This window comes from Haemaphysalis longicornis, unplaced genomic scaffold (genome assembly GCF_048455015.1).
Source record: "Haemaphysalis longicornis isolate Haplotype H1 unplaced genomic scaffold, Haemaphysalis longicornis Haplotype H1 scaffold_9, whole genome shotgun sequence".
Lineage (NCBI taxonomy): Eukaryota > Metazoa > Arthropoda > Arachnida > Ixodida > Ixodidae > Haemaphysalis > Haemaphysalis longicornis.
Genome location: NW_027526460.1, coordinates 139,809,070 through 139,833,901, shown reverse-complemented (window position 1 = coordinate 139,833,901; position 24,832 = coordinate 139,809,070). Strand labels below are relative to the sequence as shown.

Sequence of the window (24,832 nt, the reverse complement as noted above, 5' to 3'; positions counted from 1 at the left end):
TTTTATTTCCTTCATCATAGCTTGCACATCTTTATTAGTCCTTGTCAGCTCATCACAAGTGTCACTGCAATATTTTTTGCTATCTCTCAGCTTACGGAACTCATCAACCATCTCCTTTCGGAAATCATCAAACTCTTGCTTAAGGTTAACATCAGCACCATCAGTTGCCTTTTTTCCACTGCGAGTACTCATCGTCCTCGAATCGCAGTGAAGGAACCCAGCACAACGAATCACACTAGGCAAAAAACAGACACAACTCTGTTCGGCAGCGGTACAAAAAACGCGAATGTGTTGCAAGAGCGTAGCTCTTACCTGCAGAAACAGAAGTATTTAGCCTGTGTGCACTTGGTGCACTGCTGCCGAACCGTCTTCAGCAATGCATAATTACATGTACAGTCGAACCCTGCTGCAACGAACTCCGCTTCAACGAAGTATTTCCAGTTCCCCCGACAGCTGGCCATAGAAGTCAATGCAAGAAAGTCCTTGCCACAATGAACCATCTGTCTGGGTTGTTTTCGCTTCAACAAAATTTTCACTCCGTGGAACTGGAGTTGAACATTTACTGTACGATAAAATAAGCATAACGCCAGCCAACTGTAACTTTTATACATTCAGGGTGCTTATTTTCACCAAAAACCTGTGCCATGGGCCAATACCACTCCCCCTAAACAAAAACAAACTCATAGATGGATGCCATTGTTTGCCGGTGATAACGATGTGGCTAGCCGTCTTTACACGATTCGCAGGCCCGGTTTGCTAAGCCAGACCTACAGCAAATCCGTATTCAGTTGAAATCGTGCCACGCGAATGTGCCCTGCTGGGGCTACACCGTCGTGTATGCGTTGTGATCAGCTGTCATTGCAGTTTTAAATGCAGAGCATTTGTATAACTCGCGATGTCACCCGTGCGTCGGCGTCCGCAGCAGCCAGCCTCCCCCTACACTATAAAAAGAAATAACAGTTACCGGCGCCTGGTTTGGATCCCACGACCCTGCGGGCGGAACGCAAGGTACATGGTGCTCTACCCACTGCGCCACAAAACCGACACAAAATCAAAGGCTACGAATGCGCCTTATATCCTTGACTCATTCAAACTACGTCAAGAAGCTGCTGATACAACGCATTCACTACCTGTGGGCGGAACGCGAGGTACATGGTGCTCTACCCACTGCGCCACAAAGCCGACACAGAATCAAAGGCTACGAACGCGCCTTATATCCTTGACTCATTCAAACTACGTCAAGAAGCCGCTGATACAACACATTCACTACCTGTGGGCGGAACGCAAGGTACATGGTGCTGTTCCCACTGCGCCACAAAACCGACACAGAATGGAAGGCTACCAACGCGCCTTATATCCTTGACTCATTCAAACTACGTCGTCAGCAGCGTGCGTTGGCGACTCAGCGGCGTGCTAGCGGCGTGATAGCTGCGTGGTGTACACGTGATAGCACCAACCCCCCAAACACTAAACGTTAACGCAATACACCCACCCCCTATGCGACGCATTTACTCGAGTCCCCCTCGTGGGGAGATGGGCCCATTTTTTTCTTCTACCATTCTTCAAAGTGAAAAGCAAAAATAATGTTTTCATATTTAGTCTTGAACCTGCTTCATGCTATCATAATCGTAATCACACGCTTGCGATAAATTCAAGCGTGCGCGGCTTGCCTGCCATGGTGAGATGCTGCCGTGCCCAGTCAGAGGATAAGATAATGGATGCCGCTCGTGCCACAAGTGAGAGGGAGGCTTCCGACGACTTAGCAACTGCAAGTAGTCAGATTCTCAGTTGTACAGCAATATGTTTTGCAATTGCATTTCTTCACGCCCCCATAATTTTCTCTTTACTTGCAAGTAAAAAACAAGAACCACTGGTGCTGTTGTTATCTGAATAAGCACAACGTAATTGCACGTCACTCCTTTTTTCTAAAGATTGCATTATGTGGTCAATGTTGTAGATAGTATACAAGGCTATTTTGCTGCACCACTCTGCTGCACACACGTCACGCATTCTATGGGGGTGAGAGTGCATGGGTGACGTTTTTTGGGGGGTTCTCCTTACCCTCATTCCCTTGTTTCCCTTTCAGGAAGGTGTCGGGGCTGAACGCGGCAACGGCACGCAGCATCGTGGAGTGGCGCACCACACAGGGTACGTTCTGCAGCCGGCAGCAGCTGCTCAGTGTCAAGCGGCTGGGCCACAAGGCTTTTGAGCAGTGTGCAAGCTTCGTCAAGGTCTTCCCCAAGACCGCCACCCGACAGGCCGGGTGAGCTCAGCTCCTCCCTCAACGAGAGGCAACCAGAGCCTACTCCCAGATGGCGCACTCACGTGTGTCACAAGACGGTGTCATGTGGCCAGCCGTGCTTGTTTTGAGCCACGGAGCAAGAATACATAGAGGGGGGAAGCTCCCATTGCGGCGGGTGCGGGCAAGCGACCAGATAACGTCACAGTGAAAACCAACGCGGACTACAAAGCTTTGCAGCTGCAATGAGGAAGGAGAGGGTAGCGATACCTAATGGACGAAATGATAGCGACCGGGGAAGTGCCAATCACAGTGGCCGCACAGTTAAGTAATGCCGCTAGCTTAACCTGGGCCAAGCGCTTGTGACGCTATCTGGCCGTCCTAGGGAGCAATGTTTCCCCTCCTGCCTTGTTCTTACTCCCTGTTTTGGGCACACACAGGAGCCAGCACAATAACACTCGGCGGGCCTGTTTGGTCAGCCGCGCACAGACCATGTGTGGTCCAGCTTCAGTTGCCCTCTTGGAGGACCAAGAGCCACATCTCAACCTTGCAGGGTTGGGCTTCTAAAGACGATGGTCTTTCTTGGGCTGCTCAAATGCTGAAATTTTGTCTGTCTGTCTGTCTGTCACTCAATTCAGCCGCCCTTCCAAAGTGAAACAGACGCAGTAGTGTTATATACCCTCATCCAAATCTAAACGGCTGAGTCCGGTGTCAATGTTCATACTTGTCAACATTGTTGAACAAGAACAAGACATTGCACAAATATCAGGTTTAAAATGAATACAGAAGTGATATTCCCAGTGTTCCTTTATTAAAGAATTTGTGGATGCTTGGTTTTTGCAATACCAAATGAAATACTGCATCAACTGCAGAAAACCGCCGCCTGCTGTTGCCTGCGCGACCAGGCGGCATTTAAAAAATCAAACGGCAACAGCAACGAAAGATTCCACTAGATAGGTTGCACGTTCCGTTTGGAACGATTGTGGAGTAGGGAAACGTGATTCTATAAACGTTCCAGTAGGGTGCCTCAATTCACGCGTGTCTCCGCCGTACAGCAGCGCTGGCATCGAGACACGCGACCTGGAGCAGTGGACTGTGGTAAATTTAAATTGACTACAGCAAACACCTAGCGTGTTATCTTGGAGGGAACGAGACGGGAGAGGAACAGCATGAGAGGTGAGCGGGAAAGAGAAGGGAGGCATTTACTTGGCAGGGGTCCCAGCTGACTATCGTCTTCAATTGACATTTGCAACGAAAGGAGCAGATACGCGGCCATTTTTTTTTTTCATTAATTTTTTTTTGGCACAGCTATGCTGTTGACTTTCTGTGCATTCAATTAACGAAAGTTGCTTGCTAGTCAGCACCCCCCTTTTTTTTGCATCTGAGTTCGCCTTCTGAGCCCCTTAAATAAGTCTTAAGACAAAGGGGTACTGATCTGCCCAGTTCTCCATTCTTCTCTTGCAGAGAAAGTCCTCCTATTTTGGGTAAACAGGGCACATTTCTTCCTCACAAACGTGTCCTCTGTGATCATGTTCTTCCATGCAAAGTTTCCCCGCTGCGTGCAAACAATTTCTCTTAAATCTCTGCCCTTAGCAGCGCTCGTTTTGTTTCCCAGCCAATGCGGTCAGAGTTAACGCAGGGCTCGTTCATAAATAACCCGAGTCACTGTTGCAGACGTTTGTCTGTGGTCTACTTGAAACATTGAATAGGTACAAAATAAATACATATTTTTATTAATTGAGTGAAGGATGAAAGGTTTTGCTAGTGGTGGAAAGGGCCAATAGGGAATTTAAACCTTTGAGGGTCAAATTTTTATGCCAAATGTGACCTCCCAGGGTCGATTCTTTTTATTGCTGATGTAAATTGTTCGGGCGAATCTATTTCGAGAAAAAATTGTCGCAGTTTTTTTAGGGCGATCATTAAGTGACAAAAAAAATTGTTTCTGTTGTTACATACATGTGGTTTATTTTTGAGTAACACAAGAAAAATTCTAAAAAAGTTTCGCGGGCACAAGAAGTGGAATAAGTGCAAGAAGCGCATCAGTTTCGCGGGCGCAAGAAACGGAAAGCGCCCGGAGGAAAAAGGCAAAACCAGCCACTGTGACCCGATGCACACGCGATAGCGGGCGCAATGCTGTAGTAAAATGTAAAAAAGAAAGAAAAAAAAGCCATCGGAGCAAGAAAAAAATTTCATGTACCGTATTTACTCGCGTAATCCTCGCACTCGCGTAATCCTCGCACTCGCGTAATCCTCGCACCCCTAATGTGAGCCACCAAAACTTGAATTTTTTGGTTCCTCGCATAATCCTCGCACCCCCAACTTTGCAGCTGCGAAAGTTGCCTGCTCGCGAAACCCGCATTGCGCACGCGCTCTCCAACGCGCGCCCTCCCCCGCCGCCTCTCCGTTCGGCGGAGAGCGTTGTGTATCCAAGGCCACCCAGGCGCCCCAACAACCTGCATGGCTACTCCCTAACAGGTGCCCTAACACGCTACTCACACTGTCCTTGAGCCGGTTTCGCGCATGTTTCGCATGTGCGCAACTAGACGGTGTTCGCGCAGCCCGCGGTCGTGTCGTCGTGTCGCCGTCGTGGTCCCGCCGTTGAGCGGCAGCAGTCAGTGAGTCACTCGCGTCAGTGGTGGATAGCTCGCTGCCGTTTTGAGAACTTTTTGATCTAATTGTTTTGTGCTTGGTGCCGCTTCGCCATGGGGAGGAACGTTAGCTACACTGCCGCTTTCAAATTGAAAGCGAAAAAGTACGCGATCGAACAAGGCAACCGTGCCGCAGGCAGGCACTTCGGCGTCACCGACTTCAACGTGCGTTACTGGAGTAAGGCACGCACATACGATGACGAGATAGGGCGCGCGCCAGAAAGCAATGGCGGCAATTTCATGATTGCTGATCGACGGGAGACTGTTTACGTTGTAAATAATAAAATAAAAAGAAATAGCTGCTGTTGGCAACACTGGGCTTACCTATACAAAAAACGACCGCTACATTTAGCGGGACTGGCATAAGGCAAATTGGCAACACTGTGCACCGGATTTTTTTTCCCGCATAATTCTCGCACCCTTAAACTTTGAATTGACTTTTCCGAAAAAAAAGTGCGAGGATTATGCGAGTAAATACGGTATTTCCGCAGTGTGGCAGCACATGCGAAGCGAGAAAAATGATTGAAAAAAGGGTGCTTTTTAAGCATACCAGCGATGACGTACATGTACATCATTGGCCATTTTGAAGGTGTGTGCCGTTGACGTACGTGTAGGTCATTAACTCTGAAAGGGTTGAGGACTGAATCGGACAATCGACCCATCTCTTTTTGCTACTGCTTTGCACTTACTGGAAGCTTCGGATCCTGCATTTAGCAGCCTTCACTCATACACACAGCGAGCATACTGCCACATTTTTTTTTGCTCTTATTTAAAATACCGTGGCGCTCCATGTACTGATGCCTCCCCTCTTTTATCCCCTCTTGGCCACAGTCAGGGGACAGCAGCACCACAGAAGAGTTGGAAAGGAGCTAAAGACAGCAGCAGCAGCTTTGACCCGCTGGATATGACGGTGATTCACCCAGAGTCATACACCGTCGCGGAACAGTGAGTGCCTCAGTTTCTGTGTGCCCATGATTGCATTCCCTTCTTTTTGGTTGGTTATTTGCTTATTTATTTATGTTTTTTTAGTTATTCATTTAACTATTTCACAAACCCTCAAGTGCCAAGTGATTGTAAAGGGGAGTGCATGAAACAGTGCAGTGTAGGTTAAAATGTTGTGGCAAAATAAACAACATTTTTGCTGTTAGGTACGGAACAATATTGAAGAAAAAAATAGCCTGTCACACCTATAAACAATAGCGGTAACCGAATCATACAAAATCACGCAGTAATATCACAATGCTGAATTAAAAAAAATTCAAACAAGGTCTGGCGAAAAAGACGATGCTTAGAAATGATTACAATCCAGAGGTGAGACAGCTGCGCATATTGCACAGTATTGATACACTTCTGTTTTACTGTGCCAGGCTGCTCCAAAAGAACAAAAATTGCAAAACTTGCGCCGAACTGCTCGAAAACAGCCTGAAAGCGAGGATTTTGACCATCGCTCCAATTTCAAAAGCGAAAAAGCCAGAGGTGACAATGTTATTTCCCGTAGGTGGTGCTGTTGTTAGCGGAGAGGGGTGATATGATCTTGGTATCATTAGTTCAGCTGAGCCCTCGTCTTCTGCCTTTCAATCACCTCTTTTGTTTTCGCTCACTTGCAAACACACAAATGGCAGAAAAAGAAAGAAGGTGACACAAAGCAAACAATAGCTTCTAAAGCGCGATTGTCTCTCCGGCTGGGTTTGCTAAAACAGTCTTTCCGGTTGGGCATTGCCATGGCAACAAAATGCATGGGCGCTGTGCGAAGCAGCTGCTGCTTAGTGCAAGACTATTCAAGTGCTGAATGCGTTTCATCGATTTTTTTTTTCTTGTTTAGGTTACGCAGTCAGCTGTGTTCCCGTTTAAGTAATGCTATCTGTTGCGGTACTGAAGAATGGTATTAACACGGGGGTAATTCTTGAGAACATATACCATATTACAGGAAGCTGTGTGGCTCTTAAGATGGAGTTAGTTAAAAACAACGTGGTGCCCACAAGTTCGCTGTGGTTTGTGAAATAATCTAGAAGAACTTAATTCCAACGTACAGTCTAGTCCACCACTTATAGCAATATACAAGTGCCAAAGAAATTTCATCATTTTAACAGCTAATTGTTATAAGCGGGTTGCAAAAAAAAAAAAAACCAGCAAAGCAGAGACCAAACATTTCATTCGCATGATGGCGAGGTCGTACTACCACTCATTCTCGAAAAAGAAGCTATAGTCGGTCAGCTTTGTTTGCTTCACGTGAAGCTGACGCACATCTTTTTCACGAGCATCTACAGGTGCTTTACCTAGCTGAGCTAAGCGTTCTTGGTGGAAGCGAAGTCCCTGAGGGACTGTGTCATGTGTTGGGCCTCCTGTGAAGACACTGTGGAGAAAGGGACAAGCCGGGGAGACCCCATCTGATGCTGCCTTTAATCGGAAAAACTCATGACGATGATAGCGGGCACGAGAGAAGCATACCTACTTATTCCGCAACATCCTCCCCCGCGCAACAATGAATAAGTACAGTTCGTGGCCAGCAACTTGTTTGGTCCGAGGAGAGCCGATTTAAAGTCTGTGCTAAGCAAAAGAGTATACAGTTGAACCCCTATATAAGAGACACGTACCGGGGAGCAGTTTCTGTCTCTTATACGAGATGTCTCTTATAAGCAGGGAACCATGTTTTCACTTACTAATCAGACCCTAGTTCAATGTGGGCACCGTATGACTAAAATAAGCTCAACAGAACGCTATAGCATGTTGAAAAAGATTCATTCTAATTTATGTTTGGCCCCCAGAATTTATGAAACAGTTCTGAATCTGTTTGCTTCATGACTGTATTTAGACTGTTTTTTTACAACCAATTCTACAAGCTTTCTTTCCTTTCACTGTTTGTGGAAGATGAATCGTAGATGTTGAGATCACAAGCCTGATGAATAGCCAGAGCGCACATCTTCTTCTGCTGTGTGCTCAGGCTATTCATTACGCTTGCAGGACTCAACATCTGCGATGCTTCTTGATTGGGAGCTATGCGAGGGGGAGAGCCCGCATGTGCGGTCACGCTCCAATGGATGGCAGTAAGCTTCAACCACTTCTGTATGTTGCATTTCCATTGGCAGGGCTTCTCATCGTCATTTCATAGCTGACTGAACACAGTGTGTGTTTGCTGAAGTTATAATAACTAGCGACTGCAGGTGTCTGTCGTCCACCTGTGTTTCCAGAATTGAAGCAACTGCAATTAGTGACTGGTGGCACTGCATCTGAAGTTAAAATGTCTCTTACAAGCGAGGTTATTGATTAAAGTTCAAGGATGACTTGTCCCTTATAACCAATCTTCTACATCCGATGTCTGTTATAAAAGAGGTCAATTTAATGGGAAAGATAGGGCAGCCAACCATGTGGGTGAATAGTGGCTCTTATACCCATTTGTCTCTTACATCCATGTCTCTTATAACGAGGTTCAACTGTAGCGCATAGTGGCTTCCACCTCCATCGACGGTAACAATGTCTTGGTTTTGGTAGGCCCATTATCCCAGGTACTGTGACCCATAGATGCACTTTTTTAAGACAAGTTGAGCTCTTTTTTCTTGTCCTGGGTGCAGGTGTTTCCTTCTGTTTCCACAACGAATCATTTTTCTTTGTTGCAGCCGGATGCACGTGGGCCGTATTTGAGTTGCGGCTCTTCTCAAAGTGCACGGTTTGGTGCTCGGTACTGCTCGACCAAAGTGTTTGGAGTCGGAGTGCGCTGTACGCCTTCTTATAAGAAGGTGAAGATGCTTTCTTCGTTTTTTCATCATTAGCTGGTGCTGGTGGTTATTTTTAAACTATGGCAAAGCATGAGCACAACCATCTTTGAGGTGGTCTGTCCTTGAATGATTCTTTGCTGCAATCCCCTCTTTCTTTCGCATATGCTGCTTTGCCTGCGCCTTGTGTTCAAACATTTAAAGGCCAACTGCACTCAAAATTTTTTTTTGTACAAATAAGTAGTCTATGCTCTTAAAATCACTATGGCGAAATCCTTAGCTTCGTAATCACAGAGAGCGCTAGGTACCGCCGTTCAAAGTACCTCCGAGCAGACGACGTTTGCACCTGGTGGAGAGTCGCTGTAACAAGTTCCGAGCGGCCTGTGACGGAGGTTGGGGAACCTGTCCTGTGAAGCTCGCGCTTCTCCGGCGACTTGCAGGGTGCTCCGCCGGGCGCAGGGATGCGTTCGCCCGGGGTTTCTCTGCTACACCAGCGCGCTGTACCGGCGTCGCCATCAAATGTTTAAACCAACCGCATAGGCAGTAATATCCCCCATTTTTCTCAATGCAAAAAAAAAAAAAATGATTAGAAGCCTAAACCTATTACGGCGCTTGCGAATGTGTTGGAGTTAGGAAAACTATTTTTACTTGAAAATAATATTTTTACTCAAAGAAAAAAATAGCGCGAAAGGAGCACTTGCCTTACATTTGTCATTCCTATAGCATTTACCACAGAAAAAAAAAGGTATATTATAAATTATTGACCACTTGCACTTCCGCGTCCAATATTGGCCTCATTTGGGCTGGCCCAACGCCACCTCTATCCTTTAGACATTTCCAAAAGTTTTACAACCCAAATAGAGTTCTTGTACACGCGGCTTAAACATTTGTGCGACTTCTGTCTCCCTAGCTAAGTGAACCAAAATCAGCCTTTCTCGTAGTAACAAATACACGCGCACAAATATTGGCCGTCGTATTTGGGAAGTGCGAAAACTAAACTGCTCCTCTCCTAAACAATAGATTATATTTTTGTTCGATTCCCAAGTGAAGTATTTACTTTGAGCGTTAGATTTAGTTTATTCCTGTATCTGGTTAAAGTAGAAAACAGCGGTAGATAGGAAGTGTTTTCGTGTTTTATTGCGTCATCTAGCTCTGGAGGCGGGCTTATAGTTTCAGATCCTTTTATAATTCGATTCTCGATGTGCACACAGGGGAAAAAAATACTGGGCCGATATTCACGAAGCTGTTTGCATGTAATGTATAGTGGAAATAGTGATTTATCTCCGCCCGCGTGCGATTTGTTCCCTTCAGAGAGGGCGACGGGATAGCCGAGGGGTCGGCTATAATAAAAGCTGCTTTTCGATATCGTATACGAGCAAATAGCTTTGTAAATCAGGGTCCGTTTTCTACTTGCAATGCCAAAAATTGCTATTCCGGCAGTTATTATGATGGAAAAAATTACTGTCGGGCGGTCTACTTCATCTCGATTGATAGCAACGGGATGGCGGAATTGCGCCCAACTCCATTATCATGGGCAAACGTTAGTGGAAGTTCTTCTGTGGAAATAAAAAAGCGAAACGCGGCGCTACCACGCGCATTTGAAGGCGGCTCTGAGCGGCCGCCGGCTCTGGCGCGGTCGCTTCCGTTCCCTCACGTATGTCACGTCCGGCCGCTGCTATGGCCGCCTTTTCTATTCAGTTTCGGTTCCGAAAACGCGAATGTCGCGAGCCGTTTGAGTCACGCGTGTTGATGTTTGAAGCGCAGTATTTTGCATTTCGCACCCTTTTTATATGAACTGTTAGGTGACATTATTTTTACGCTGTCGAAAATTTGAGTGCAGTTGGCCTTTAAGGGCAAAGTACGGCAGGCCATAACAAATGTGTCATTCTTGCTTCGCCAGAGCAATCAGCGTCTCTATCGTTGGTCAGCTGAAGCGCTGCTTCCCCTTTACAAGAAGACTTCTTCTGGGGTATCCTTCGTGTCAGGTCATCGATGTGAGAGTCAGTCATGGCTACCTTTGTTTGCGTTAGTCCAGTCCTGGTAGGAATCATTGCCTTTCACACCAGGAATGTATTCGTAGTGGTCCCTTCTTTGTATTCAGTCTCTTCGGGAGAATACCCAACATTGTTGGTTTCCACTCGCGTTATATCTTGAAAATTCATTTTCATTGCGTGTCGGCCTTCATCGTTTTCTGCTCCATGAGTGTGATTTGCATTTGATGATTTGTCACTTTCCAAATATCTGGCCCGATTCTCCGGGTGTTCCCTACGTTCTTCTCGAATTCGGTCTTTCACAAGTGCCATTAGGTTCTCTCGAGCTTTCTTTTTTTTTTTTTTTTCGACTATTTTAAAGTTCAAGCTTGGCTTCGCCACACAAACTAGGTCATCAAAGTTTAATGCATCTTCAAACTCGGCCTCTGGATTATCAATGTCTACAGTATCTTCCATTTCTCGGTTAATCTTGCGTGATACGTCATGATTTTCGGTCAACCTATTAGCACGATCAGTCAACTCGCTTATTCGTGGTCGTGTTGTCGAGAGCAGGTCTTCAACCTCGCCGATGATTGCCGTGATGTCTTGTCGGACGATGCACCGCCTGTCAAGAAGGGCCTCCATGGTCCGGTCCAACGTCGCGTCGATTGTAAGAGCTGGCGACCGGGCTCAGAAGGCAGGAGTCGGCGTCGTCTCCGTGTCGGTCTTGTCTCCTCTCATGCACATCTCGTGCTGCGTCGGGCAGATATCTCTTACGGCTGGGTTCATTCAGTCTTTTTCTTCTTCTTGGGCTGCCCGCTCTTCCCTGGATTGGCTTCCTCCATGTGTGGCTTCATTCCCGATCCACAGAGGTGAGAAGACGGTCAAACATAAGCGAAATACGCTTGCTGTAGCTCACCTTTGGAGGGTTCTCCTGGGTTTCGGCACCAAAATATGTGGAAAAAGGGACGAACCAGAGAGACCCCTCCCAGTGCTTCCTTTAATCGAACAAGCTCGTGATGATGATAGCGGGCGCGAGAGAAGCATACCTACTTGTTCCGCAACAGACACTACCTGAGTAGGCTGCGCAATCGCAAGGTCAGAGCCGTCACTGTCACAGCTGGCCACAGCACGTATCCACTCAATGATCGCCACTTCAATGAGGAACTCAGATGTTTCCTAAACATTGGCCCTCTTGTCCCTTCCACGGAAAAAACGGAGGTAGTTGAAGAGGCACCCAGTCATATTCAAAGCGGTGCGCACGGGACGAAACAGGAGCACGCGCGAGTGGGTGGCACGAGCTCGTGAGTGGGCGTGGAGATGATGCCAAAGCAGCGGCGCCGGGAAGGGGGTTCGGAAGGGAAACTGCTCGCCCCTCCTTTTGCTTTCTCGTAAGCGGCGCAGTTGACTCACTTCCTCAGGGTTGGAAGGGATGTGAGGCGCATCGTGGTTCGCGGTGCATGCCATTAGCACGAATAATTGGTGGCAGCTCACATTTTCAGTGCATGCCGTAGCAGGTTTAAATCATTATATCCAATATTGCGGCACTGAAGCATTGTAATAAGCAGTTTATTTTGCTATAGAACAGATACAAAAGTGGACGGTGCCATAATTGCTCATCATTATATCCAAGGTATTGTTATAAATGGCATCGTTATAAGTGGGCTCGACTGTATATGGTTGTTGCCAATAGTACTTAAGTTTTTTCTAAGAAAACAGTAATGCTGACACAGACACAAAGGCGCATGCACGAACTTTCAAATATTGGACATTGTCAAATCGCGTAGCAAGATGAGTTCGCGTCATTTCGTGCCTTTTGTGTACTATTTGTGTCATGTCGCATGGTATTTTTCTTCGTTCAGGTTTGAAAAAATAAGTATGTCTTCAGTGAATGAATAAATGGTGAAAAGTATGCTTATTTGAGCCCATCTGTGCAATGCAAACACAAATCGAAGTTTGACAAATTCACTTCAGCATCCCTTTAGGCCTCCTTAACTCTTTCGCTACCGCCGGAAAATTGACTAATTTTAGGGGTCCAAGAAAACTTTTTTTTCTGCTAAAAAAATGGTTAGGCACTAATTGCAGGAGCACAAAATGCAGATTATTTAACGGTATTTCCAATAATACCAGTTTTTTAAAGGTTTTTATATATCATAGTTGTAAAAAAAAATATCAGAACCAAAATTTTTGTCAAGTTGTCGAAAAAAAATGATACAGTTCTCGATGATACGATTCTGGGTGATACGAATTTCGGGATGATACGAATTTCTGAAAAGTCCCGGCAATATTGCATTGTTTGCAATGGGAAAAATTTCGGCTGTTACGAACGGACCTGCGCGGCCCGGCGGATGATACGAACGAGCCGGCGAGGCGCCCGACTGCCGAACAAGCAAGTGACGGCTCTCTTTCCCCATTTGTCACTCTTTTTTCTCCAGAAACGGCCGGGCTGTTGTTTTCTGCTCGCGAAAACGCGCCCCGCACGCCCCATGCGCGCCGCGAAACCTCTCGCACGCTGCGCGCGCCGCGGCCGGCGGCAGCAACATGGCGGCGGCTTCGGACGCGAAGTGGCACGGCCGCTTGAGCGACTGCGTCTAGCCGCTCTTTAAAATGCCGCTCAAGGCAGACACGAAGTTTCTTGTGCAGTAAAGGAGCTGATAATGTTGGCGAAAGCGGTACTATAAAACACCATCCGCGCCGCTAGTGAAAGCGCCCATAAAATATCTGCCGGAGGGCTAAGCCTAAACATCTCGGGCGGCGCCAGCGGGCTGTCTCGAGCGTTTCGCAAGTCGTCAGCGTCTTTTTCTGACCGAGGTAGGAGATACCGCGGGCGCGAAATCGTCAATGTGGCCGTGAAAATACAGCGCGCGCAAAGCCGAGGCGTGCGAATCGCGTGCAAAAACGCAGCATGCCGTTCACGCTTGACTGTTGCGGCGTGTAGCGAGCTTGGACACCGCGGGAGTGAGGAGACAAGCGCGAAGCTAGGCGAAGCGTTACGCGCGCCAGAAAGGACTGCTTTGTGACGTGGGGGTTTAAAAAAAGCAGAAAAAATCACGTATATGTTCACGCGAAAGTAAGAAAAGAAATAAACGAAAACTTTTTTCAGCGCTCAATTTTTTGGTCTGTGTTGGTTCATACGAATTTCGGATGATACGAATATTTTTCGCGGTCCCGCGAGATTCGTATCATCGAGATTCTACTGTAAAAAAGGAGTTGTGTATATCAAACCACCGGTAGTAGAAAAAAATTAGAATATATATTTTGTAGGAAAACATTTCACAAACACGCCCTAGAAAAAATGTCGACTTGCGCGGAACAGTTTGTCAGATATAACAAAAAAATGTGAGCATGCACGGTGCTCGTGTCATGTGATGAAGCCCAACCTCCAATTCAAAATGTGCAATTTCGGGTGGTTTCCTGTAATAAATCTAGCGGTTTGTCATTATCAGAGGCACCAATTTGCCCCCACATAACGTAAAAACATCTTGTCAATGGCTGACTTTGCATTTACAGCGAGCACAATATTTGGGACAAGCACGCGATGGGGAAAAAAACATGCATGAAGTTGAAAACGGAACGCCGTGGCTGATGCTTGTTGTCGTTCACGGTCAGTTATCTCTCAAAACATAAAGCTGAGCTTTATTATCATTTTCTTACTCGAAATTGTTGCCTTGCTCGCAAAAATGAGGTACGATGAGCTAGAATCGTGCCCTGCGATCTTTGGCCGAGTAGCAGTTGCGCGCTGAAAAAGATCAGCACAACGAGCCTCCTCCTTTGCAGCGCCATCTAACATTTTTCAAATGAAACAGTACAAAAACTTATCAGAGACTCCGTCCGAATAGACAGTTCAACTAAGCAGAAACACTAGACACCCAGAGATACCCTCGTATGGAAACGAAACTGGAAGGCGAACAGCTGGCAGTGTAAGGCCGGTTTGAAGCGCTGTCCTCGGCGGAACAGATATCTGGCGACTGGGTGTGACCTTTTGACTTGCATCTGAAGTTCTTATCGCAGAAATCGGGTTAGGGTGGGGGGAAATCGGGAGCGCCGTGCTTTGTTCGAGGATCAGTCGGGGACGCTTCAGGCACCATGGCAGGTAGCCTTGAAGTTTGGTAACTGCGTAGTAGCGCTAAATATGAATTTCGCGATGCAGAAACGAAACCAAAACTGTCGTAAACTGTTTGCAAATGGTTCTGGGGTAAGTAGAACTACCACAGTACTTAGAACAACGTGCGCAAAGGCAATAAAACTGCCTAAAATCATAAAGTAGCGTTGCAACCAGGCACTGCTTGACATTTTCAGCCTATTTCTGGGATTATTACTGTCAGAGCGCGAACCTGACGATTGAAAATCGTTTGCTAGTTCCCCATTCACGTCCTGATAGCAAAAAACAAGCGCTGGTGCAGAGTAATTACGAGTTGCACGCATTCTTCGTTGGTAGCCGTGACGCGCGATGACCACGCCCCTTTTCCACACCCAGGTGATTCAAAAGCATGTCAAAAATCACATTTGCGTTGCAAAAATGAAAACAAAACGGATTTTGAAAGGCCATTTTCTGATCTGACTCCGAACAGCTTTGCTTGTTCGAGAAACGCCTGGAACGCTATGAAAAGGCGCTCCCAAAAGTATTGATCAAATTAACTCACACGAGTTGCGGCTTGTTTTGTCTTGTCTTGTCTCCCCTTGCAGCTTCATCGGCCACCTGGGCTGACCAAGGATGGCATTGGGAGGCCGCACTTCATCGAGAAGGCCAAGCAGGAGACGGCCAAGCACGGTGGGTGGACGGTGGCCAGTTAGGGAAAATCCTCCTGCTCCGACTCTTTTCTTAACTGCGCGTTCAAATTCAGGAAAGACCCTCCAAGTTTTCAGTCCGCATTGTTTTTTCAAGTAGAGGGAGAGAAAATGAGGTACGATCTGGTGCAGATTTGTTGTAGGCGTGCTGGTGCACCTGTTTTTGCTCACTTGCATCACAAAGCACAGGCCCACGTGGCTCTCGCTTCCTTTTTTGAGTGGGTCTGATTGCACTGAACACAGCATACATTCTGCTTTTGAATATCTTTTGGTTTTGCTTTGTGCTCATTGCAAGGTGACACTGCAGAGAGACCGTCACTGTGCATGGTAGCCTACTCCTCCGCTCCACTGTTTTATTCCTGTTTCGTCTTCCATGTCCACGCAGCACCTCTTAGGAGGCTGCTTACAGTGCCCTTGTAGAATGCCTTTCCAGCAACGCATGTGTGTTTAGCAGTGAAGCCAACCTTAAAGGGGTTGGTGGATGGCGTTGTATAGAAATACACGAGGTCTTGTGGAGGTACTATTTAAATAAAAGGCCCTTGGGGTGCTCCTACCTTGATGTTAGGCCAACTACATTGCTCCTAGAAAAGTGTCTCCCCAACAGTGCACTTGCTTACGGCAGTGAAGCCAACTTTAAAGGGGCTTGATGCATACTAGAGTGGCTTACACATTTACCCTCCAAAATTCCACTGGGGAGTTCTCTATTTTGCAAGACTGAAAATCTATGGTATGTTCTCTCCTTCTCCAGTGTCGGTGTCAGCGATGCGTGCGTAACAACTCACAGTGAGAGAGCAGCCCTGATCGTTAAATCAACACTGAGATAGGTATAAGAGGTCAAACTTCTGCATTACCTCTGTAGGAAAGCCACTGCCCTTGGGGCCATGCGTAACCGTCTGAATGTGAAAACTGTCCCACCCCCTCCCCATTTGTTGTTGAGGAGGTGTGATGCACTGAATAAGCAGTGTAATGACTCTGTCTGTTCTCCCTCCCCCCCTGTACGTGCAGGCATGGGCCATTTTGTGAACCTGCTCGGGGGAACCTTAGCCACCATGCAACTGATCGTCGGCACTCTGCAGCACAGCGTCGAGTATGGCATCCGCTCGGGTGAGTGGCGTTTAGTAACTTGAAAAGAGGTTACGATTACTGACGCGTGTTCTATTCGCAGTGCTGAAAAAAGCACCTGTCTCTGGCTGAAACTGCACACTGGCCGCAACTTTTCGCTTTTGCAATGTTTCAGCCTCTTATCTGCTTTCCCTGGTTTCTCCGATTTGGGATTTGTCTGTTTTGCATGTTTCCCAGCTGGGAATTCGGAAAGTACAGAAAAATGTGGCTAAATGTCACAAAAAATGGTCAGGTATCTGTTGGGGAGGGCTGGATGCTCAGTTTGGAGCAAGTGGGTGTTCCCTTTTGTAGAAGCAAGTGAGGGGCTTACTGAAGGACACACAGAAGGAGGTCGGCTGATACGGGTGGTGCAGTCTCTAGAGACTTGTTCTGTGGTCTGTGCGAATCATGGCGACCCTTGATCCCGATTTAGTGTTGGCCATTGGGAGGAGACTGAAGTTGCACTCAGTTTCAGTGCAGCTAGCAGATGATGCAACCAGCATGGGACAGCAGGCCACGCAGATATGGTTTGTGGTGAAATTCAGTTGCCTGCAGTTGTGGGCATGTTACCAGCAAAATCAGAACAGTGTTGCAGTTACGGTTATCACAGTCAAAAAAGTAACTCTGCTAGGGGTACAGTTGCAGTTTCCAAAAGTAACTTGTTACAGTTACTGTGAAAAAATAATGTTGTTACTTATCCATTACGGTGTAAAACTAAGTAATAGATCACAAACCAAATGATAGAGTTTATTTAGTATAAACATGTGGGTAGTCAAAACTGCATGTGGTAAAACCCTAAACAAAGGGAACCCAAAAGGGGGCACACTCAAGCCCAACGCCAACAGTGATTGTGTGTGCTTCATTTTATTGCATAAACTTTTTTATTGATGCACCTTTGGTGCCGGAATTTCTTTGCAAAACTCATTGTAACTTAGAATAAGCTGCTTCTCAAAGTTGGTGTCCGAGGGCTTCCCTCTTTTGAGAGTCTAATTTCCATTTTTTTCTTTTTCTTTGTCGAAGGAATAATTTCAGACACCACCTCTAAGACTGACCCTCAACATCGTCGTCATTAGACAAAGGGTTGCAAAATTTTTAGTTATTATTTCATTGCGGTTATTTTCTTGTGCTGTCTGGCGCGAATGAGAGTGTGTTAGCTCTCCTGGCGTCGCACTCATGAAGTGTGAGATGCAATTTGCGGAAGAATCACTTTGAACACAGCACGGGCCTCTGCAACGGCCTTTCAGGCCTGAGAATTGCTTCTCCTCCTTTCCCTCCTTTAGCGTTTAATTTCTTTTGCTTCTTTCTGGCATATATGGGTTCACAGCAGTCATTGCACAGCCTTTACCTCAAGGGTACATGTTCTTCTTCCTAATGCGTCCTTGAGTTCGTGGTGCAGTCCTTCAAATTACGTTCCGCCAACTCGCCTGACACAGAGTGTTACTTATTTTTCCTCCTCCTCCTCCTCCTCCTCCTCCTCCTCCTCCTCCTCCTCTACCCCAAGCAGAGCAGCACCAACCACTATTCAAGAGCGGTGTCCTCTCCATGGCCGAAGTGCGCAATGGCCTCAAGCTCACCGGCAGGGTCAAAAACTGCACCAGCTTTGGTGCCTTCGTCGACATTGGCGTTGGCCGCAATGGCCTCATCTACCCGAGACAGCTGAAGGGTCAGCGGGTGTCCCTCGGCAACCGAGTCACTGTTCGCATCGTCTCCATCGACAATGTCCGCGGCCGCATCGGCCTCAGACTTGTCTCCTGTGCTCGCAGTGTCAGGCGTGCACTTAAGCGAGCAGAAAAGTATGTTCCCACTTAAATGTCCTGCTTGCTTGCCAACGTGAATGCAGGTGTCTGCCAAGTCACAATAATTAAAAGAAGAAAAGAATGCAAAAGGTAAAGAGTAATGGTAACAATGAAAGGACACGTTCAGCAGTTTGACAGTATTCGTAGACAATTCCGACACCACAAGAATTGTTTAGGTGTTTTTGTAATTTTTGTGTCTGAAATTTGATGCGTTGCAGCTGTCAGACATTATGATTCGAGTTGTTGTTGGGGTTGTTCCATGTGACTGGGAAGTGTTCATGATGTGCCACTACCATATTTACTTGTATAATGCTCACACTTCTTCTCCATAAAAAGAGCGCTTTGAATTTAGGGGTGTGATAGTTTTGCAAGAAAAATTTCGACTAAATGCTTCTGGGTACTCCCGAAAATATTGTCACGAAGTCAAGGACAACGCAGTTGTTTGGAAAAGAAACAAGTTTGTTGGAGCGAACTTGTGCTCCCCTAACAACTGAAAAGAATACAGAGGCGGCGAAGCAGCGGTCAACAAAGTGACGTGTGTGCGTCGGCGAACGTTGCAGAATCGAATGCCGGGGCGTCTGCTGTGCAGGCTTTTATCTTTTGGCGCGAGAGTTTCTGGAACCGTCGATTCGCATCCAGAACATTGTAGATCACAGAAGATTATTCTGGGCTAGCGGCGTTAGGGCGAAACACTCTGCTTATCGAATGAGATAGCCCGTGCGGCATAAAAATAAAGAATGGAACACGCGCTTCGCATGGGACACAGATAACAGAGCCGGGCGCGGCCGGGCATTAAAAACAAACAATAAATAAACAAACCCGTACATGGTTCGCGGCAATATATATAGGCTTCGAAACTGAATTTTCGTGCCAGCCACTGTAAATATGTGGATGGACAGTTCAGGTAAATACATAAGTGCAAAGTGTGAATGCCTTAAATTTATTTGCTCAGGCTAGTCAAACCCTACATGCTCAAGTCTCACTGGTTGCGACTTTGCCAGTCTCTGTTCGTAACCGCGTACTAAGTGTCGTGCGCCACGTAAATCACCTGGCCCACCTGTTTATGGCCCAGCAACCTTGCAGAAGGACGCCCTCACTCCCTGCAATTACACAAGCTTAGCTCCTTAGCAATTTTGCACAGAAGAGCCTCGATGTACTCAAGGATGCCACTTCAACACACCGGAAGTTGCCGCTGCTTGGAGAGCGGTTGGCCCAGCATATCTTGTTTTGGACTTCTTGTGGTTTCTTCATTAGCGAACCCAAAATTTGTTGATGGGGAAAGTGTTTCCTGGAGGCATGGTTACTGTGCTCGAAAGCAAACTTAATAGCTTTCAGCCGCTAACATGCCAAGTGATTTTTGCAGAATTCGATAATCAGACCGTAGGTTCAACACGTTGTCAACCACAAGTTCCTTCCAAAACTTCTCTTCAGTGCTTGTGAGCACATATAGTTTGCGTACTGTTTAACACGTGGTGCTTGGCTGCCATACGCTGTCATTGTCACTGGTTGGGTTGGCACAAGCAGACGACTCTTGCAGCGGAAATTTTTGGGGGTGCCGTGATCATGCCAGGAAGAACGAGTAAAATTTAAAAAAATTATTGGGGTGAGGAGATGCGAGCATTATGCAAGCAAATATGGTACAATAATGTCTCGTTATAACAAGCTTCAATACAACAAAAGTCCCGGTATAACGAGCGCACAAAACAAGTTACGTAATGTTTATTGGAAACCATGTAGTACTAACTATATTTAATGGAGGTATAAGAAAGTAACTTTGGTGTAATTGCAATACAACAAAGTCTCTGAACTTGAAGAAGTTGACCCGGAAGGACAATTTCTTTGTGGCAGTGAGGGCTTGGGGAAAAAGAAAGCAATGCCTATGCAAACGGCTTGGGTAACCCGGGTGGTAGTGAAACCTGATAGCTTAATTAAGAGGTGCGAAATATGGTCACAAATTACGTTCACGTAAAATGAAACGTCTTGTGAGTGAATCCTTGCAACTGGCAATTACATTGGCAGTGTTTCTGAATGGTTGGGGCAGAATATCAATGTAACAAAATTTCGATACAACAAAATAAACTGCTATTTTTTACAACTACATTATATCAAGGTTCAACTCTGTATACAGTAAAAACTTGTTAATTCAAGCTCCAAGGAAGTGCCACCTCAGTTCGAATTTATAAAAGTTCGAACTAACGAATGTGAAGCCCAAAAGCTGTTCAGTGCGATTGAACAGAAGAGCAGGTCAGCAATTGGACGATTGACGAACGCCGCGATTGAAGCCTGCCTTTTATTCTTGAAGGCGAAAGCCAGAACTTTTATCTCTAACGAGCAAATGTAGCGGAAAACATCCTTTTCGCATACTTCCAAACTGAACAAGAGACAGGAATCATTCCATCCGGTCATCACCGTAGTTCCGAGCAATGGCCGCACTGGTGCTTCATCCGCAATGTCCTTGTAGTCAGTGCCCTGCTGAAATATTTGCGTCACAGTGAGGGCAAAAGTTATGCGACTTCTCATACTCGCATGTCAGGCTTTAGATGCTTCGAAGAGTCTCGAGGAGAACTGGATATATCTGCTTCGTACCGCTGCTTCATAACACGTACAAATCGTTTACACTGGATGGGGGTATTTAATTTTGCATTCTACAAATTGGCTTTTTCTGCAAAAAGTATGCTTGGGTTATAACCCCTGTTCATTTATTTTTGATTGGCGGCAAACCTGCCATAGCGTTGCTGGAGAGGGTTTTGTTCCCCAGGTTATTCTTTGTATTTTTGGGAGGGGGGGACATGGAAAAAGAATTGCAAGAATTGGTGCGTCGTCTGCCACCTCGTCGTAGTCACTGGCAGCGACAGGTTCCATGCTTCTGATCTTAGAAATGAAGCCGTCTGTTAGCACGCTCCACACCCTTAACTTTGTGTCCGCATTAACGTAGTCTGCAAAAAAACTCCTTCCAGAACGTCCGCTGTGGTGGCTTTAGACTGCTTTCACCCGGTCTAACTTCCTTCTCTGTTTTCCTCTCCTCTCCGGAGGGGACACAGCCTCGTGCGTAGGCAGCGGGCAGGGTTGCCAGGTCCTCAGAGTAAAAAGTCGCCGGAAGTTTGTGGAAAGGAGCCAGAAAAGTGGCCACCTTTAGCTTTGTTAGTCGCCAGAAAAACCGCCATTTTCGGCAAGGCTATTTCTCGGCGGTTTCCTTAATGAAAAAGCCACAATCCTCGTAAAATCAGCACAATCGCTCAACATCTCATTCAGTTTCATGGTATGGGAAAGCAGTATGTCTTGATCATCTATATCGAAAATGAAAACACCGTGGACAAATTGAAGTTGACAAGAACAAAGTAAATGTCACACCTGCATAATGAGATAAGTTGCTAGCCAATAAAGAACCCATCGTGCAAGACAACTATCTTTGATTGTATTACTACTGGTAATACTAACAAAGAAGGATGAGTAAAAATGGGACAGCGCCTTTATTAATGGAGACTGGAGGGTTTTCTATGGCGGCATTGAAAGTCAGTGCTGACTCAGCAGAAACAATCGAACAAAACATCGAACGTCTCTGTAAAACCAGTCAGCTACCTTATGTCACTGATAAATATTGTTATTCACTTTTTCCACCATTTCTCGTGGCACCTGAAATTCAGCACTGGTGACACCTCTCATGCGTAGTGCAAACTTTATAATTAGGATTGCAACAAGTGGCACGTGGGCCATTCTATTTCTCAAGTCCGTCTTCGTCAATTTGACAGCCGAAAATACACGTTCTGCTTCAGCATTTGACAAGGGCAAGACCAGCAGCTTCATTGCCACTGCGGCGATGTCTCCATGGTATCTGCACCCAACGGATCCTTATATTTGTGCAGCATGGTCCAGAACTGAATGGCGGGCAGCTCTCTGTTGATGCTTTCTACCTGTCGCAGGTTCCTCGATGTGTCGCTCGACTTGTTCCTCAGTGCGGCACTCTGAGCAAAAAAAAACAGGCCATTTGGTAGTGTTTTCAGTTCGTGCATAAAATGCGGTCCTAGAATCGAATGTGGGCTTATCGCTCTCAATTTGTGGGCCAGTGACGAGGTCGGATGGCGTTTCAGCAAGTCGCACGAGCATATTTCAATGAAAGCGAAGCACCGTCGTTTCAGGGAATTCTCGTCTGAGGGCTGAGGCACATTTCTTGGTGATGCTCTAGAAAACTGCTTCCTAGATCAGCGTTGTGTATGTCAAGAAAAATATACTCCATGTCCTTTATGTCCAGACTCAACAGGCTGGAGTCCTCGTGGTGTCGCAAAACACATGCAGGGGTGAGACAGCTGCGCATATTGCGCAGTTTTGATACAAATTGGTTTTGCTGCGCCGGACTGCTCCAAAAGCGTGAAAATTGCAAAAATTGCGCCAAACTGCTCCAAAACAGTCTAAGAGCCGAGGCTTTTAACTCTTCTTCAGTTTCAGTGGAGAAAAATGCTTACTGACGACATAATTTTCCCCAAATGGTGCTCTTCGTAAAGGTTTATCTGATTGATCATTCAATCCGCTCTTTCCAGCCCCTACAAGTGGCGCTGCGGAAAACGGCAATGGCGGACGAGACGGTGATCGGGCCTTCGTAGCAGCATGTGCGCCAGCATCAATAACGACATAAAACACCGTAGTTCCGCTTGAAACAACTACTTTCTTGAAAAATGAACACATACATACGTTGCTGATTACGAGACAACATTTGATTCGTTCCAGGGTGTCTGCTACGGCGTAAAAAGCGCTGCGTGCGTGGCAATCCGCTGTGCATGGCTCAGGCCGCACTGAAAGGGTTTGAGAACAATCCCGCCTCATTGGGCAAACAACCTGCTACACAATCTGCAACGCTATATTATTGCTGTGTACGTCATCGCAGTGCACGTTTTACTTTAGGCGTGTTCATTTCCGTGTGTACATACTGAGCAGAAGTCCACGCGCACCATACGCGGGCGATATGTGCGTATTGTGGTGTTTTGCTTGAGTGTCGTACAACCTAGTTGTGACTTGGGGCAGTAAAACCGCGAAGACGAGACTGCTATTACGTCGTATCAAGTGGTATACAAACGAACGTGTTAGCATTATATATGAAAAAAAATGTGAGCCTACGTGTGATATTTAAGCGTACATGAAAATACAGGCAGTACGTTACAGGAGCGCTTTTGGCTTGTCATAATTAATGTAAGATAACTCTCCTGGCTGAAATTACGTTATCTTAATTTGACTGCCAGTAAGAAATTTAGGTGCGTCAATGCTTATTACCAAAACAAAAACGGGGGCTACCAAATGCATTCAAGAGCTCGAATTTGAACTACCAGGCTCAGTTACTATATTGTCATTGCTAAAACATCTTGCTTCGACATAATTATTTCTATATTCAGTCATTAATCAATAAACGCATACCCACGTTTGCTTCTCGCCTACACGTTCAAAAAGTTTTCATTTGTTTCTTAATTGAAAATAAAAGCAAGCGGATCAGGCAGCCCCTGCTTTATACGCTTGAAAGCAGTGTAATTGAGCCATTTTAACCACTTGTAAGCGACGATGGGTTGTCACATTATGCGGCAGTGAATGTAAATAGTATCCGAAAAAGACGATCACAAGGTTATACAAAGAGCCTGCAAAATCGGCGCCCTCACAGCGAAGAACAATTAAATGTGGCAGCCATAATTCAATAAAGAATAATTTAGGCACCACGTACGCGCGGGTGGGCCCGAACGACTTCCGTTTTTCTGCGCAGCAGACACCGATTAGTTCCAAAACTCTTTCATTTACCTGCAGTTTCTATAGCTTAAAGAAAGTTTAGAGCGTATGAACGCTCGTTCGGCCTATATTTTCCGATTATTTACACGGCATTGTTGATTACTATACTTGCGATTACTATTTCCCTTTCGCCTCTGCGAGCCCGCACGAATGCCGCCGGCCGACTCCGCCGGAGCGACCGGTCCAGGCGGGTAAAGCTGGCTCAAAAATGTGTCTAAACATGAATGCCGCCATGATGCCACGCTGTAGTTGCCAGATCAGTAGTTGAAGATATGGCTAACAATTTTTCTTGAAAATGAGGCACAAATTAAGGTCCCTAAGCTAAAATTAGGCAACTTTTATGGCAATAACTGAGCTTCTTTACGAGTTTGTATGCTTTTTATTAGTTTTCTTGAAGTATTCATGTTTGACGAACAAAAATAAATGAAATTATAAGCAAAAAGAAGACGTCGGGCTGAGGCGCCAAATTCAGTTTCGGTATATTGTGAAGAGCGTCAGTCGTGTGGGGCTAATTTACAAAGGTTCACTCTAACACGCCTTAGTGTCTGCTGTGTCACTTCGTTGCTTGCGAAGGCAAGCTTGCGAAGACTGCCGACGATACGGAATAAAGCCGCCGCCGCCTATCTTCAAGGACACCTTCTCTACATGTCCGTAGTGGCTGCTGCCGATTTGAACTCGCCGTCAGCCGGTCATATAATGATATAATGTTTCGCGAAACATGTCTGGGCAGATCGGCTCCTTTTAATCGTATATGATTCGTAAATTAAAAACAAACAAATGTGCGAACCATTTTACCATGCCTAGGGTATAACTAGGC

General features: G+C 46.2%; 1 protein-coding gene across 1 annotated transcript; it reads left to right on the top strand.

Moving 5' to 3' along the window:
• The first annotated feature begins 686 nt into the window (after positions 1-686).
• Positions 687-22,218, top strand: LOC144153463 (S1 RNA-binding domain-containing protein 1-like). Its single transcript, XM_077685105.1, has 7 exons — positions 687-706; positions 2,087-2,263; positions 5,719-5,797; positions 15,254-15,338; positions 16,361-16,459; positions 17,961-18,249; positions 22,173-22,218. Exons 1-7 carry the CDS (start codon positions 687-689, stop codon positions 22,216-22,218), a joined length of 795 nt encoding a protein of 264 aa, XP_077541231.1.
• The last annotated feature ends 2,614 nt before the right edge of the window (positions 22,219-24,832 follow it).

Coding starts and splice junctions, on each gene's coding strand:
- LOC144153463 (XM_077685105.1), top strand. CDS start 687: ATGGATGCCATTGTTTGCCG. Junction 707..2,086: donor ATGGATGCCATTGTTTGCCG/GTGATAACGATG, acceptor TTTCCCTTTCAG/GAAGGTGTCGGGGCTGAACG. Junction 2,264..5,718: donor ACCGCCACCCGACAGGCCGG/GTGAGCTCAGCT, acceptor TCTTGGCCACAG/TCAGGGGACAGCAGCACCAC.